The 18947-nt window shown below is 36.3% G+C and overlaps 1 protein-coding gene across 1 annotated transcript in view; it reads right to left on the reverse strand.

Moving 5' to 3' along the window:
- Positions 1–18947, reverse strand: part of CFAP54 (cilia and flagella associated protein 54) — a 267535-nt gene that overhangs the window by 37813 nt on the left and 210775 nt on the right. The window contains 2 exon segments of the mRNA XM_077772255.1: positions 14882–15023; positions 15560–15658. Coding sequence (XP_077628381.1) covers positions 14882–15023; positions 15560–15658 — 241 coding nt within the window.

An 18947-nucleotide genomic window follows, 5' to 3' on the forward strand; every position in this document is an offset into this window, starting at 1 on the left:
TGATTTAAAATTTCATTTTACATCCAGGCCTTGATCTTTTTCACTCACGCTGCTTTTGGAACATAGTAGGCCTTTTTTGTGTGAACACTCATCTCTCCTTTTGGTCTTACAAAATATTCTTTTATTTATTTTTTTGATTAAATAAACATAATAAGTCTATTCTTTGAAATAAACAGAAGGCATTTCTTTGATGAAATAAATATAAGAACATATTGATTCTCTCAACTTGCTCTCTTTCTACCTTTCCATGTCCCCTTCTCTCTCACTCCACATATTTGGGCACTTGATTCACAACAGATGTGATGCAGCAATGTTGTGAAGAAGGTTCATCTTTTCAATATATAGTTCTGCATTAATTGCACATCATATTGAAAAAAATTAATCTTGACTTCGGCCTCACACCATATACAAGACTAGATTCTAGGTGAATCTAGGTGATCTAAATGTGAAAAGTAGGGGTGCCTGGGTGGCTTAGTCGGTTGAGCATCCGACTTTCGCTTGGGTCATGATCTCACGGTTCGTGGGTTTGAGCCCCGCGTCGGGCTCTGTGCTGACTGCCAGCTCAGAGCCTGGAGCCTGTTTCAGTCTGTGACTCCCTCTCTCTCTGACCCTCCCCTGCTCACGCTGTCTCTCTCTCTCTCCTAAAAATAAATAAAGCATTTTAAATAAAAAAAAATAATAAATAAATCTGAAAAGTAAAAATAAGATCGTTAAGATAGGAGGGTATCTTTATAATTTTTGCAAATAAAAAGATTTCTAAAACTGAATACAAAAAGTATAAACCATAAAAGAAAAGAGTTATAAATTGGACAATATTAAAATTATGAACTTTGTATAATCAAAAGATACCACTAGCAGAATGAAAAGGCAAATCTCAGGAAGGGTAAAAGATATCTGCAGTACACATAATCTATAAAATGGTCATATCCAGAATCTCTCCATATTTCTAAGAAAAAGACAGAAAACCCTCCAAGAAAACTGGGCATTATTCTTGAATAAGGAGTTCCAAAAAGACTAAGCAAAAGCCAATACTATATATAATAGTGCCCTATAATTTTAGTCATCAGGGTAAACTTCAAATTCAAACCCCTTTGGAAAACTTCTTCGTTGTATTCACTAACATTGAAAAAATATATATCTATTAGCCAGCAATTCTACTCCTTCGTATATACATAAATATGTGTACAGGGGCACCCAGCTGGCTCAGTCAGTTAAGCATCTGACTTCGGCTCAGGTCATGATATCTCAGTTTGTGAGTCTGAGCCCTGCATCAGGCTCTGTGCTGACAGCTCGGAGCCTGCTACCTGCTTTGGATTCTGTCTCTCTGTATCTCTCTGTCCCTCTCCCATTTGCACTCTATCTCTCTCTCAAAAATAAATAAACAGAAAAAAAATTTTAATCTGTACTTTGTGCACAAAAATGTAAGGTACAAGTGTATTCGTGGAAGCATTGTTCATAATAACCCCGAAATGTTTCTCAACAGTAGAATGGATAATAATTTGTTATCATGTCCATCAAGAATGAACTACACAAAGGGCACCTCGGTGGTTCAGTTGGTTAAGCATCCAACTTCAGCTCAGGTCATGATCTCACTGCTTGTGGGTTCGAGCCCCACATTGGGCTCTGTGCTGATGGCTCAGAGCCTGGAGCCTGCTTCGAATTCTGTCTCCCTCTCTCTCTGCCCCTCTTTCTCTCTCTCTCTAAGAATAAATAAACATTAAAAAAAGAATGAACTACACAAATATAGTGTTGCACAAAAGAAGACAGATACAAAAGAATATAGAATACATAATTTTGCTAATTCAAAACCAAAATCTTGCAAAACTAATCCATCTGTTATAAATTAGAGAACAGGAAGGTTAGGACATGTTAACTTTATTGTGGTAATCATTCCATAATGTGTATATACATATAATTACACTGTATACATTGAACTTACACAATGTCATATGTCATATGTCAATTATATCTCAATAAAGCTGGGGAACAAAGGGGGGTTGGTTGGTAGGCAATGGCAGGGAGGATGATGTAGACTTCCAGATTATTCGATTTGTTCTATTTTTGACCCATGATGGTTGTATGGATATTTCTTTTAGATATTGAATCAAGCTGTATCTTCATGATTTGTGTGATTTTCCATATTTATATTACAATACAATAAAATAATTTTGTGGTGACTTCCAGCAAATGTGTTCTTATAGTACTGGCATGTCTCCTTCTCCTGGAAATCATCCTAATCTATTTTTAGTAAATCAGGGAAGAGCTAAAAACCTAAAATCACAAGATGTATAGAAGCATGCCCAAAGTAGCTGTCACCAAGTAGAGGACACAATGGACACAGAGGATAACACTAAGACAGAAATCTCAGAAAGAAATAGCAATATATGCTTCTTGATGGTGAGTTGCACTTTTTTAAAACAGTATTATGGTACCAGCTAAGTCGAGGCATCTTAAGACCCATGGTTCATAGCTTAAAGAAAAAGAGACAGAGCACTTGAAATGTGTATGTGGTAAGCTCTTTAAAAGCCAAAAAAAGTCTTTGTTATAGCTTTTCAAACTACAAACGAAAAAGTCGGTGAAGCATCATATAGAGCAGGTTATTCTATTGTGCTGGCTACAGAAATGCACACAAAAGCCTACAGACTAATAAACTGCCACGGCTGAATACATATCCTAAAGTCTAAGACCAAAACGTCCTGTTTGCAATAATCTCCACTGGCTGAAAAATCAGTCAACAAATTCTAGCACTTTCCAATAATAAAATAACTTGTTGAATTAAAGGTGTAGCTTCAGGGGCACCTGGGTGACTCAGTCAGTTAAGCATCTGACTTGATTTTCGCTCAGGTCATGAATTCAGTCGTGAGACTGAGCACGGAGCCTGCTTAAAATTCTCTCTCCCCCGCTGCCCCTCTCTCTTGTTCTCTCTCTCAATGTAAACAAAGAAACAAACAAAATTTAAAAAAGGATGTAGCTGCAAACATAAAGACCCCATTAATAACTCTTCGGCAGAGTTGTACCTTTGCCTTACAAATGCTCAAATCTACAGACATTGATGGACGTGCAGTTTTGTTTATATCTGATAGCATCAGCACCAACTATTCAAAGAAAATCTCCATGTATGTGAATGATTAGCAATAGTGCAAGTGAAATATGCACAGTGTTGAATAATCTTTCTGAATCCAGTGCTTTATCCTGGAATAACTGTGTTGATATTTGACGGTAAATAAAATGGTGGTGTCTTAGCATGAACCTAGGAAAGGTAGTGACACCAGACATACTAGCAGTTCTTGCATTCTTCATTGCTATGAATCGTAAAATGAATAAATTAATTAAAATGCCAGTTTCACTTAAGAATGTCCCTGATAAAGCAGTAAAATTGATGTGATTAACTACTGACCCTTGAGTACACGTCTTTCTCATATTGTGTGTGATAGCATGGGAAGCACACATAAAATACTTCTGCTTCATACTGAAGTGCAATGGCTGTGTTGAGGAAAAGCACTTCTGTGATTAAGGTGCAAACAGAATGTACTGCCCTGTCGTCCCCCACCCCTCCCCTGCCCAGCTTGCCCACAGAACAACTAAGCAGACAAATTCTTTTCAGACTTATGTATGTGGCAAACACTTTCTCACAAATAAAAGTAGTAGGACTTCAAGGAAAACAACTGACAGTAGTTGCTGCCAATGATAAAATTCAAAATTTTCAGTAAAAACAGACAACTTTGGAAAATTTGTTTATGTCACCATGAGATTCCACAACTTAGACTTTTCTGATAAGAATAGCAGTGATATTTTAAAATTTTGATTTTTAAATCAAATTTTGTTCAGTGAATTGTACCAACATTTGGAAGTTCTACATAACCCAAGCAGTCACTATTTTCCAAATGTCTAATGCACAATATTACAAAATTATGCATGAGTAAAAGATCCATTCACACTGAAAGACTAATGTATTTTAATGTAACAGGGTACAAAAAGTTCAGTGATATTGCTTCATAGTCCACATCGGAACTAACCTTTAAGAAACTACCGCTTGCCCAGTGTTGGTTTGGTGCCAAAGAAAAACATCCACGATTATCTAAGAAGACTCTTAAAATAATCCTCCATTTTCTCTCTAACATAACTGTGTGGAGCTAGGTTTTCTTCACATATTTCAACCAAAATATTATCTTAGACTGACTGCAGAAGTAGGTATAAGAGTCTAGCTGTCTTCTATCGAGCCAGACACTAAAGAGATTTTTATAATGTTATTTATGCTAACTTGTAATTATTACTATTCGTTAACCTTACTTAATAAACTGTAATTCTTTAGTCTTAATTTCTAATGTAACTTTATTTCTTCATAATAATAGATTTGCCTAGTTTTTTATATAATGTATTTTTAATTTTTTTAATGTTTTATTTATTCCTGAGAGAGAGAGAGAGAGAGAGAGAGAGACAGCGTGAGCAGGGGAGGGTCAGAGAGAGAGGGAGACACAGAGTCTGAAACAGGCTCCAGGCTCTGAGCTGGCAGTCAGCACAGAGCCTGACGCGGGGCTCGAACCCACAAACCGTGAGATCATGACCTGAGCTGAAGTCGTACACTTAACCAACTGAGCCACCCAGGTTCCCCTATATAATGGATTTTGAAGTAAATTTGGGTAAATTACATTTTTCTCCAAAATTATATATTTTACAAAGTTTTTCAAATTTATTTGCTTAGAGCTAAGCAAAAAACTCTAATAATTTTTGGGGCGCCTGGGTGGCTTAGTTAAGCGTCCGACTTTCGCTTAGGTCATGATCTCGTGGATTGTGGGTTCGAGCCCCGCGTCAGGCTCTGTGCTGACTGCCAGCTCAGAGCCTGGAGCCTGTTTCAGACTCTGTGTCTCCCTCTCTCTCTGACCCTCCCCTGCTCACGCTGTCTCTCTCTCTCTCTCCTAGAAATAAATAAAACATTTAAAAAAAAAAAGCCAATTCAACATGGGAAAAAAAAGTATTTTAAAAAACTCTAATAATTTAATTTCTCAATATCAGTGATTACTTTCCTCTTATCATTCATCATTTGTGGGATTCTTTTTTTACTATGATTTTCCTAAGTAAGTTTGCTAATAGTTTATTGTTTTTTCCCTGAAATTACAAGTTTATTTTATTGTTTTTTCCCTAATTTTTTACATATATATTGTAAAATGATAGAAAATAATGCCAAAGTTACCTTTCATGTCAATTAATTAAAATTTGCTAAAGTTGCCTATTACCAAAAAAAGCTATCAAGTTTTAAAACAAAGAAAATCTAATTCTGTGTTCTATTTAAGAGGCACATTTAAAATAAGATTGAGAAAGGTTGAAAATTTTAAAAATGGACAAATGTATACTAGAAAAATGTAAACAAACAAACAAAAGGAATATTTGTGAAATTACTATCAGATAAGCTAGCATTCTGGCCAAAAAACACTAAGTGAAACAAAAGTGGATGGAGCCTTTATAATGTTACAGAGTCTAATTCACAATAAAGATATGAGAGTTAAGAATATTCATATGCTGGGGCACCTGGGTAGCTCAGTCGGTTAAGCATCCAACTTTTGGGTTCTCAGGTTATGATCTTGAAGTTTTTGAGTCTGAGCCTCATATCAGGCCGTGCGCAGTGCAGAGCCTGCTTAGGATTCTCTCTCCCTCTCTCTCTGTTCCTCCCTTGCTTGGTTCTCTCTCTCTCTCTCTCTCAAAGTAAATAAATAAACTTTATTATTTATTATATAAATATATACATACGTATATATTTAAGTTAAAAAGAATATTCATACCTTAAGTAACAGTAGCAGCAATTTAAAAAAAACCAAATACTATAGCTATAAGAAAGGAAATAAAATGAGGGTAATAGTAGGAGACTTCTATACCTCTATTCACCTTTTCTAGGGCTTGTCAAACTATAGTTCATGGGCCAAATTAGGCCTATCCACATTAATGTAAGACCCATGAGCTGAGAATGGTTTTCATATTTTTAAATGGCTTTAAAAAAGCAGAAGAACATTTTCTGACACGTCAATGTTTTATGAAATTCAAATGTCAGTGTCCATAACTAAAGTGTCAATGGAACACAGCCATCTCCATTCATTTACATCTTGCCTATGGTTCCCTTCACATTACAACAGCAGAGTTGACTGGTTGCGACAGAGACCACAAAGCCTAAAATATATACTATCAGTCCCTTCACCAAAAACGTGTACTAGACTTTGTTTATGAAAAATCAAGTGGAAAAACTATTGGAAGATAATAAAGTAATAGAGAGTCATCAGTAGCCTCCATACATAAAAACAACCAGTAGAAATATAATTAAAAAAATTTTACAATGCCGATAAAAAGCTCAAATATTTTTGAAATAAACCTAACAAGAAACCTATAAGATCTATTGGAAGAAAATGTTAAAACCCTCCTAAGGAACTAAAACACAATAAGATTTGAAATAGAAAGTATAGGACATAAGATGACTCAATAACATAGAAATGTAAGTTATTTCTAAGTTAATGACTAAATGTAATACAACTCATAAAAATACAAGAGAACTTTTTTAATGAGGCAAGTTGCTTCCCAAAGTTAAAAAAATGAAAGTCATAAAAGACAAACAATTCTGATAAGAAATATTAGTGAGTGGAAACTTGTCCTAATAGATATTAAATATAAGGCAATGATAATTAAAACAGTGTGGTATTGAAGCCTGAATAGAACTGAGCAATAGGAAATGAATAAAAAGTACAGAAATAAGGCAGCCATCTGGGATATATTTGTTACTTTTACATATTCCAAATAGATTTCCATAAATTATTAAAAATCCATGGGATAACTCATTTACAGTTTTAGAGTAGGGACTAGATCTTTTTGACATAAATCCAGAAGTTATCAAATAAAAGATTCATAATTTAGTCTGGCTGGCTCAGTCAGTTGAGCATCTGATTTCTGCTAAGGTCATGATCTCACAGTTCATGAGTTTGTGCCCCGCATCAGGCTCTGTGCTGACAGCGAGGAGCCTGGAGCCTGCTTTGGGTTCTGCGTCTGCCTGTCTCTCTGCCCCTCCCCACTCATGCTCTGTCTCTCTCTGTCTCTCTCTCAAAAATAAAAAAAAAAATTTAAAAAATCTTAAAGATTAATAATTTATACTATTTAGAAATAAAAAGTTTCTTTATGGAATAGAACCACCACAGAAAAAGTTAAATAACAACTGATAATTGGAAAACTAGATTTGCAAATTAAAGGGTTGATTTCTATAAAAGGAAGGAAGGGCTTCCACAAACAAAGAAATGAAAAAAAAAAGTCTCAAGAAAAACTGAGGTTTTTCAAACTGAGCAAAGATTATGGACAGAATGTTCATACAAGATCATTGAACTTAGTCCTAGCCAGAGATGTGCAAATTAAAATGAAATCATCTCCCCTGCTTCCCATATAGACAAAAGTTTAAAAATTGCTTATAATATATTGTATCAATAAGACTGTAAGGAAAAAAGACCTTTTATTAATTGCTGGCAGTTGTATAAAATTATCCATGCCTATGTGTAAAAGTATACATGTGTATGTATATGTGTGTATTCATAGATATACATATATATCATATATATATATATAAAGTCTTGTACATAGGCTAGTAGATCTATTGGGTCAACAAATACATTATACCTCTTGGGTCAATAGATAAATATATATGACACACATATTTACATATAATGTTACCTATAGTAGAGTTGTATGTAATAGCAAAAGAGAAGAAACACCTAAAAAATCTGTCAAAAGAAGACTAAGTATGACACATCTTATAGAGGATTATTATGCAGCAATAAAAAAAGACACTGTATTGATTGGAAAAAATAGATACACTTACATTAAGTTGAAGGAAAAAAGAGCAAGGAACATAACTGTGTGTTCTATTTATGCTATTAAGTATATTTGTGTAGGGAAAAACATATCAATGTATTAGTGTACGCAAGCATACTGGTTCACCCAGCATCCATCCTAATCCCTGAATGTGCCTGCCTGCACTGAAGTTACAGAGATAAAAATCATGGCTGCAAGATTTCCTTGTGGCTAGGGCCCTTGCATGGGATTCAGGTGTCATGAATTCCATACATTCACAGTGGAGTTGAAGTTGGCACTGTGCCAGGTGGTGCAGGAGACAGGATTCAAAGCATCTCTCTTGCTGGTGTGGGTTCTGGCAGAGGCCATTTGGCTCCTGAGGCTAGAGCCTGAGCTAAGCCTCCTTACTTTGCAGGCAAATCCTGATACTACAGCTTCTTTTATGCTCTGGTCTGACTGTTTGTGTCTCCTCCCAAACTCGTATGTTGAAATTCTAATCCCCAGTATGATATTAGAAGGTGAGGCTTTTGGGAGTTGCTGAGCTCATGACACTGGAGCCCTCATGAACGTGATGAGTACTTAGAGGCTCCAGAGACATCCTTAGCCCCTTCTACCATACGAGAAGGCACCATCTAGACACTAGAAAGCAGGCCCTCACTAGATACTGAACCTGCTGGCACCCTTTTCCTGGACTTCCAGCCTCCACACCTGTAAGAAATAAATTTCTATTGTTTATAAGTGATCCAGATTGTGGTATTTTGTTATAGCAGTGTTAAAAGACTAAGACACTTTTTAAAAACAAAACAAACACCTGGGATTCCCTTGGTGGCCTAATTTTGTGTCGCTTAGTCAGGATGTTCAGCCTAGAACGCATTTCTTTAGTCCTCGCAGGGATTTTGAAAGTCTTAATAAATCTTCTTCGGCTTGAATAAATTGGAGTGGATGCTGTTCTCTCCAATGAAACCTCAGCAGTTTGCATAAGCATGTATATCTCTGGTATGGAACCTAGAAAATGGATTATGGTAGCCAAATAATGGTTCCCTAAAGATTTTCATGTACTCATCCCCAGAACCTGTGACTTTGTTAGTTAGGTTATAGGGCAAAGGAGAAATAAGGTTGCAGATAGAATTAAGATTGCCTATCAGCTGACCTTGAGAGGGGGAGTTATCCTAGGTCATCCATGTAGCCCAGTGTAATCCTAGATGTCCTTATATGTAGAAAAGGAAAACAAGAGAGAGGACAGAGTATGTTAGAGTCAGAGAGACTGAAAGACGTAGGGAGGGGCCACAAGCCACAGAAGCTGGAAAACACAAGGAAACAGATTCTTCCCTAATGCCTCCCCTAAAGTACTCTGCTGACACCTTAAGTTTAGCCCAGTGAGACCCATTTTAGACTTCTGACCTCCTGAATTGGAAGATAGATCTTGTGTTGTGTTAAACCATTAAATTGTAGTTGTTCCTTACAGCAAGAAAAGGACACTGTACAATGACAATACCAATTGCCCCTGGGGACAACTCAGTCACTTGCAGAAAAGACAGAAGGGAGACTTTCTCTCCATGCCCTTTGGGGAGATTCTTTTGAGTTTTGACTCTTGAGAACAAATTACCTACCTAAGAAACTGAACTAAATTAAAAGAAGAAAAGAGCCTCTTTATAGATTTGACCAATGTTGCCTGGTCTTTAATGCCACAGGAGAAATTTAAGACGAGTTCAACTCTTCTTTCTTTTCGGCAAGTCCACTTTTTCTGATTGAATGCTCACAATTATTTTGTCTTTATAATCCAAAAGTGATGTCAGAATTTGTCCAAGTGTAATCTGCATTATACGTTTACCTTCAGAACTTTTGTGGGAGGTGGGTCCCTTTGCAATGGTTTCCCTCCAGCCGCAGCCAGAGCTTCATGGGTTTCACTGGTTCTGGGTCAGTATTTATGCTCATTTCCCTGCATCTTTCAGGTGGTAAGAATTCCAACTTACTCAGGTGGGGTTCTGACTTCTCCCAAGTGACTCATTTTTGGCCCTGACCAGGCCCTTGGCATGTTTCTCTGCATCTGCTCAAGCCAGGGGGCAATGTGTTTCTAGTCCTCAATTTGACAAGCCCACTCTGAAGCTCAGTTCTATGCAGTTCGTGGGGTTCTGACCTTCCCTACCTGCAGAGTCTTCCTTCCAGACCCCTCTTTGTCCAGGCATTCAAGTCCCAGCCCCAGCAGTCCCCTCGTCAATGAGGTCCTCACCTTAGCCCTGGCTTAGAATCACTCCATTTACTTTGGTAACTTGAGATTTTCCTTTCATGATTTCATGCTCAGCTGTAAATTAAAACAATTTTGGTTCTATTTCATCCAAACTTGTGTTACACATTTGGAATCGGGAGGGCAAAAGTATCTTTCATGTCAGCTCAATCCAAAAGGGTGATGCATTAATTCTGCACTTTGATTTCCTAGTAATACTTTCTTATCACACCCAACACAGTGATCAAGGGCACAGCTTTTAGAATCAGATAGATCAGGATTTGCATCAGCAGTAGAAAATTATCCTAGTTACATACCCTCTCTGAGGACCTTTCTTCATTTAATATACATGCATAATGACATTCTCATGGGATTTTCCTAAAGGATAAATGAAATCACATAAGAGAGCACTGACACATAGCATCTGGACATACCGGTGCCACTATTATCTAGCATTTGCTGCATTACAGCTTTCTGCTCTTGTATCCGTCTTTGACTGTTTGGGCCCTCCTTTTTTTTTTTTTTTTTTTTTTATTTTTTTTTAATTTTTTTTTTTTNAACCGACTAAGCCACCCAGGCTCCCCCGTTTGGGCCCTCCTAAGGGTTCCAAACAATCTTGTTACATTTCTTTTGGCTCCCTGAAGTGTCAATCTTCCTCTGGGTCTTCAAGATGGCATTTCATTGTGCTTGTCTGGCAATGTTGTCTTCCAGGTGCCTTCTGTTTTTTCTTATTTTTCATTGTTGACTTTGTCTAGAATAAAGAATCTCTTCACACCTCGTGTCTGATAATAGAGGGTGGAGAATGTGCATGTTCTGCTCTTGGTCATGAGACTGTTCCTTCTCAGATTTAAGTGATCAAAGTATAGAGCCCAGAATGAAATTTCTAGAATCTTGCAGGTGTTGGACCAGGACAGCTCTGCTTCACTGAGAATGATTCTCATCCTGTCTCAGTTGTCTCAACTGCTAATACTCTGATACAGAGCATGTACACATGCATATACATGCGTGTGTGTGTGCGCACACACACACATCACTGCTATTAGCATAAATGATTTCTCTTCATTCTAATCCATAAGTAGTGTAATAATTTGGAATTTTAGGAGGTAATGTGTTTCCCTAGGTCCCCACCTATGAAGTATTGGGTCTCAGAGGAATACAAGAAATCAAGATAGTAGCAGAGGAATGGCATCCCAGTTTTTAGTTGGTATTGACCCTCTGTTTCTGAACAAGGCAGTAAGGAAAGAACAAATCCTATTTTTTCAGCCTGAAAGGTTTTCTCTGTTTCAAGAGGCAGAGCATATATTAAAGGTCAGTTGTGACCCTGAGTTTTGCTCCACAGTTCTCTTTGTATGTTTTGACAATAGGTTCACTGGCATTAGTTTTCACAGGACGTACATTTATATTTTCTATATGCCAAGTGCATTTAGTTGTGAGAGGCTGAATCCTGGGCCACTAGTCCTAAATGGTACTTTTAATTCAAAGTGTCTTACAGATTTTAATAATTTGTGTATCCCAGCAGAATTTTTTTATTAAAGCCACAAGAAAATCAAGACAAAAAGATAAGTATATTTAAATACAACTAGGGGGGCGCCTGGGTGGCTTAGTCGGTTAAGCGTCCGACTTTCGCTTAGGTCATGATCTCGCGGTTTGTGGGTTCGAGCCCCGCGTCGGGCTCTGTGCTGAGTGCCAGCTCAGAGCCTGGAGCCTGTTTCGGAGTCTGTGACTCTCTCTCTCTCTGACCCTCCCCTGTTCACGCTGTCTCTCTCTCTCTCTCCTGGAAATAAATAAAACATTTAAAAAAATTAAAAAAATAAATAAATAAATACAACTAGGCCCAAGGTAGGTATCTAATAAATGTGGGTTTTTTGCATTGAATCTAAATATGATCTTATATTGCCAGTATTATCCCCTCAAGGTCTATATTCCTATAAAACAGTGTAGAGAAAACCTCAATAAATTGGACCAGGTGAATCACTCAAGTATCTTCTTGTGGTACAGACATCATACAGTAGCTTTCTGGTACACATACTGACATACTATGGTCCACATACACATGAATTGTCTATTCTGTCATCATGCTTTTCTGACTGCCAATTGCTCTATTGAGAAAGTGTGCTTTCTCTTCACTCTATTACCCCATGTCTCTTGTCCATTTATACCTGCCCCACTATATACTTGTTCCAGGAAAAAAAAATTGTTTCTAATTAACTAATATGCCCATCCTGCCTATGTCCAGCTTCAGCCTAATTTGCTTCCATTAATCTGGTCCTCTTAAAAGATGTATGTCTATATAATTTTGAATTGTGTCCTTGTTCTGACTGTTGATGACAGGAAGCTCATGGAAGGCAAGACTCACTTTCTTGATGTTTTCTAGGACTCCTCCTTCCCTCTGGACATAAATATCTGGTACAGTGCTCCACACACAAAAACAGTGACTATTGGTCACCACCTTGAGTATAGATCAATGCTAGTGAAGGTGAGATTACTGAAGAAGTTTTCTCCTGGATGCTCATTTATGCTAATGCAAGCAAAATCAAACAAGTTTTATTTGTTGCTGTTGCCCTTTAGCAATTCATTATAATATAAACTTCTTTGCCGTCCAAGTATTTGTAGCAGTCAGGAGGGGATTCAGTACCTCCTCCCAACCCACATGCTGAAGTGAGGGAAATCATCTACTGAATTAATTATTAGTCTGTTAGGAAAATACTGGAGGGCAAAACTATTACCCTTAAGGCAAGGCAAAATGCAAAATAGATGGGACTTCAAAATTTGGTCATTTCAAATTACTGCTTTGGTAAAATAGTAAGAGTGCTAATGGTACAAAACAGAAACTAAAAATTGGAATATGCTATGAAAATCACTGAAGCAGGCAAAGAAAGCACACATTCTAGCATTAAGCACAGCTAAGTCATCTTAAACCACCTGCTCAACTGGATCAACTCAGATCATTTGGATCGGGGATGCGATTCCTCACTACATGTGCCTGTGGGTGACATCATTAACTGATCACAGCAACACCTTTTCTTGTCTTGTCATACAGGGGTTCAGAATTCTTCTCAGGTAGCTACGAGCCATATATTAAACTTGTCATATATGATAGTTTGGATTATCATTCAGCAAACATTCATCCCCCTCTCCCTTCCTCTCCTGGGAAAGTATATTTCCCTTCCTCACTGATGTTGGACTTGGCCATATGATTTGCCATGGCCAGTGGGATGTGGTGTGAAGAGAGGCCTTGAGTGTGCTCTTGTGATTGAGCATGGCCCCTTTGCTCTGGGGTATGCTGTGAGAAGAGCATGCTCCAAACAGCCACTGCCTCCTCAGCCTGGGCTTCATAACACATGTCCAGGGGCTATACCAGTCAAAGGACGAATCCTCATTGTAAGCCACTAAGTTTTAGGGCTGTTTGATATACAGCATAATTTTGGTAATAACTGCTTAATACAGTGTTTTAGATGAAACCAATGAAGCAAAATCCCACCAGGCATTAAAGCAATAAAATAGGAAAATGACACGTTGGAATAAAAAGTTCATCTAATGGTTTAAACTTGAGCAATGAATTTTTAGGTTAGAAAGGAAGAAAGCCAGGGAAAGGGATGGTTTCAAAGACTAATCCTTTGGCTAAAGTTGACTTAACATTTCAGCAGAGTAAGCTGCTGCCTACAGATGTGTTTTCAGCAGGCTTTAGGAAGATCACTCCCATCCCCCACCAAGTTAAAGTAACATTCTTCATCCCATTTGGCTCAATGCTTACCCTAGTGCCAAGGAAAATTATTGTTACTGAAATGTCAGCCTGGAAGTAAGACTCCAGCACCTTATATCTTTGAACCATCCAAGTGCTCAGTATACAAGAAGCACTCAATAACTATTTTTCAAATGAATGAATGGACAAACACATAAATGAACGTTAAATATATTACTGCTGATCTGACTTAGAGGTTAATATTACAGTTTACTAACTAACAAAGGAGTTGTAAAAGAGAAAAAACAAATAATGGTGAGGTCAAGTTTAAATTCTAACCTCTCATTCATTAATTCATTTAACAACTGACAATGAGGGGCACCTGGGTGGCTCAGTAGGTTAAGCCTCTGATTTCGGCTCAGGTCATGGTCTCAAGGTTCGTGGGTTTGAGCCCCATATTGGGTTCTGTGCAGATAGCTCAGAGCCTAGTGCCTGCTTCAAATTCTGTGTCTCCCTCTCTCTCTGCCTCTCTCCCACTTGTGCTGTCTCTCTCAAAAATAAACAAACAAACAAACAAATAAAAACAATTACAAATGCCTGTAATGTGCAAGTAATGTGTGATTTTCTGTAGTTAGGGCAGCAAATCAAATAAAGTCCCTACCCTCAGGAAGCTGATGATAGTTTAATGAGAGAAAGAGTTCAAACATGTACACCCATGTGCACACTCATACATGCATACACACACACGTACACACACAAATATAAAACAACTATGAAAAAGAGAGAGCTACATGAGACTACAAGGGTGAGTGCACATTTTAGGGGATCAGGAAAGGACCCACAAGTAAATATTATCAAAAGGCCTCATTTGATATGCATGAACTGGAAAATAAACAGAGAGAAGGAAATACCATTTTTCATAGAGCCCTGCATCTGAAAATGCAGCAGCTGATTGAGTAACATGCACGTACGTACTATGAAATGATGTCCCTTTGTTTTGGCAACTAGGTTGCAGGAACCCTATCTTTTCCCTGAGGTTCCTCCCACCATTCGACTCTCTAAGCTAAAATCCAATGAATCACCATGACTAAACATTTACAACTTGATTCTGCATTACTTATATCAGGTTTTTATAAAATGCCTCGACATTTCAAACATACCAAGCAAATAATCCGTATATGAAGACAAAAGATCCACAGTGGCAAATTCGGGGATATTTGGTAAGGCCCCTTGGCTGACTTTATCAGTTCTAGCGTTCTTCTTTCCAATAAGTAGATTGACTGTCAGCACAGCTTCACTGACCTAAAATTAATGCATAATTAGAATTCATAAATGTAAGCTTTCTGATTCATAGATTATCCATTAGGCACATTACGTGAAAAAGTGAATTCATAAAATCATATTCAATATACATTGGAAGAAAAAATAAAGAGAAACTGGAAAACAACATGTGATCCCCAAAGTGAAGTATATATCATTGTCAAGCAAATCATTACTGTTGACAATTTAATTAATGTCTGAGTCACTTTAAATAGGCTATCTCACCTAGCTGTGAAAGATATTTGCCAAAATGTCAAAATGTGCACATATGTATCTGCCAATACTTTCATTAAAGAAAAGCTAAAACAAACACAGCCAGGTCTGGATAATAAAGATTAAAAACACAACATATATAAGCAGCATTCCTAATCTTCCCAAAGAAACATCACTGGCATAAATCCAAAAGAAAGTGAATTTTCCTTTCTCTTGTCTAGATACATTATGCTGTCTTAATAGCTGGTAGGTAGAGGACACACATAGGACAGTAAAAAGAAAGCTTAAATAAAAATCACACCAACCTGGGCAGCAGCTCTTATCACAGTCCAGGCCAGTGAATTGTACATTTCAAATTTATTTACTGTTGGTTCTTTAATAGAACTATGCCTTCTGGTAGGAGCCTAAAAAATATAGCACATACGTTATGATAAAGATAAATAAAGATATCATTAAGTTTCATGACAAATTTTCTCATCCCCTGAAAATGACATTTCAGTGGAACACTATGTAGCCATTAATAATAATAATGTAAAAAAAGAATAATAATGTATGTATTATATGTATTGACATGAAAAGATGTTCAAAGTATATTGGAGAAAGGAAAGTAGATATTACAAAATAGCATGCAAATATGATCCTATTTTTAAAGATATGTACACACATATATTCCCTGTATACACAAGCAAAGAAAATTATTAATAGTGGTTATTATGGGTTTTAAGGGGGATTATTTTATCACCTTTTCTAATTTTTTACAATGACCTTGGATTTGAATAACAATAAAATAAACACAAATGGCAGTTTAAGGAGTGTATTTACTTAAAATGGCATTTGCCACTTTAATAGACAATATATAAGTTGAATACATTGTGCGAGAATGTCAGAAATAAGAATATTACCTTAAAGGTTTCTGATAGGTATTTGCTATCACTTTTCTAACCAGGGAACTATTAAAGGAATGATGTAATCATCAAGTTTCATAGAATAGCAAAAACAACAATGAATGAAGATTTTTTTTTACTATGTGTGTGTGTGTGTTCAGTTTTTTAAACATAAGAAAGTCAATGCTACAAAAATTAACAGAAAGAAACCCTACTAGCAATGTTGTATCTGCCTGTTTTACATTTTAAAAGACAGCTAAAATAAGTATTAATAGTCAATTCTTAAGATTTAACTAATATGGATAACACTATTCAATCAGACTGCTTGTTTCTAATTTTTTTATGTTCATATTTTGCCCAATTCCTTAATCTTCAACAAGACTGCAGAATAAAACAAACAGTAACAAAGATATTTTTCTTTTACTTCTGGCTACAGGACTCCCAAGAAAAAGAAAGTCAATGAACAGTGCTAATACCTGAGCAGGAAATACAATGTGCAAATATGGCCTACCCTAGATCAAGTGCTAAGACTGGCTGGAGGTAGATGATACCTGGAGAAGTCTGTCTATGGGGAATCTAGGCAATACAGTCCTCTCCCAAAATATGAAGACCCTAGTAATTAGCTGTAATGGAACCTCCTAGGCTTTGGGGTAGCCCTTGTGGCTTACTGACTATGTGTGTTTGGGCATTTTAAATTCTGGAAACAATACTAATAGGCATTAAGTGAAGAATACATAATAACATTAAATAACTATAATGTAAGAACAACTAGTAACACAGACATTTTTTTTTAAAAAAAAGGAAGAATTCCTTTTGAATTGAGAGGGAGGCTTTATTGAGAAGGTTGGACTTGAGTTCAGAACAGAAAAATGTGGACAGGAGAATATGATGGATTTTTTTAGATGAAGAAAGTGTTTAACACTGTGGATGAGATTCTAGCTCATGCAAACAAACAAGAAAAAGAAAAATGCATCTAGATTGGAAATGAAGAAGTAAAATTATATTTGTTTGCAGAAGACATGATCCTATATGTAGGAAATCCTAAGACAGACACACACACACCACTATAACAAGGTAACAGGACACAAAACTCAATACTCATAAATCAACTGTATTTCTATGTATCATCAATGAACAATCTGAAAATGAAAGTAAGAAAATATTCCACTCACAATAGAAATAAGCTTAAGAAAAATGTGCAAAATTTCTATACTGAAAAATAAAAAGCACAATTGAGAAAAATTAGTATCTAAATAAAGGGAACAGTTCATATTCATGAATTGGCAGATTCAATATTATTAAGATGGCTATTGTCCACAGATTGATTTAGATTTAACACAATCCCTACCAAAATTCTGTTTGTTTTCTTTACAGAAATTGACAAGCAAATCCTAAAATGTATATGAAAATGCAAAGGACTCAAAGTAATCAGAACGATTTTGAAAAGGAAGAACATAGGTGAGGACATGTACTTTCCAATTTTAAAACTTACTGAAAGCTACAGTAACCATGAGGGTTGATACTCCAGTAAAGGTAGACTTACAGATCAATGGAACAGTATTGGTGGTCTAGGAATAAACATTTACATTTATGAACAATTAATTTTTGAGAAAGGTACCAAGGCAATTCAATGAGGAAAAGACATTCTTTTCAACAACTGGTACTGGCACAATTGGATATCTATGTGCAAATGATGAATTTAGATCTCTGCACACTCTGCACAAATATTAATTCAAAATACATCATACTTAAACAAAAACACTACATCTATAAAACTTTTAAAAGAAAACATAGAAGAAAATCTTCAACATCTGGGTTTAGGCAAAGAATTCTTGGATATGTAACCAAAAGCATAATATATAAAAGAAGAAAAATGATAAATTGGACTTTGTTAAAATTTAAAACTTTTTGTCTCCAAAGACACTATTAACAACATAAAAAGACAAGCCACCAACTAGAGGAAATATTTGCAAATCATATACCTGATACGGGACTTGAATCTAGAATACACCTTTTTAAAACTTGTGATTTAAAAAAAGACAATCCAGTTTACATTAAAGGCAAAGGATCTGAATAAACATTTCCCCAAAAAATGATATAGAAATGATCAATAAGCACATGAAACGGTCTCAACATCATCAGCCAGCTGGGAAAGGCACACTAAAACCATAAGGAAATACACTTCACACCCACTAGGATGCTACAATCAATAATATTGATATTAACAAGTGTTGGTCAGACTTTGGAGAAATTAGAACTCTTATACACTCTTCATAGGAATACAAAATTGTACAGCCACTTTGGAAAACAATCTGACAGATCATCAAAAGGCTAAACATAGAGTAAATATATAATCCAGCAATTCCATTCTTAGATATCCATCCCAGAGAACTGAAAACATATGTTCAAATAAAAACTTATATATAAATGTTTAAAGCAACATTAATCAAAACAGCCAAAAAGTGGAAACAATTCATATGTCCATAAACTGTTGAATGGACAAAGAAAATACTGTGTATCCAAAAGAGAGAATACTATTCAGCAACAAAAAGGAACAAAGCACTGTATATGCTACAACATGGTGTACCTCAAAAACATAATGTTAAGTGAAACAAGAGGGCATAAAAGAACACATATTGTATGATTCCATTTATATGAAATTCCATTATATGAAATATCCAGAAAAGGCAAATCTATAGAGATAGAAAACAAATTAGTGGTTGCCTGGGGCTAGGGGTGGAAATGGAAATTACTGCAAATGGGCACTAGGGATCTTTCTGGAATAATGGGAATATTCTAAAACTGGATG

The sequence above is a fragment of the Crocuta crocuta genome, unplaced genomic scaffold (assembly GCF_008692635.1).
Source record: "Crocuta crocuta isolate KB4526 unplaced genomic scaffold, BGI_CrCroc_1.0 scaffold216, whole genome shotgun sequence".
In the NCBI taxonomy this organism is placed as follows: domain Eukaryota; kingdom Metazoa; phylum Chordata; class Mammalia; order Carnivora; family Hyaenidae; genus Crocuta; species Crocuta crocuta.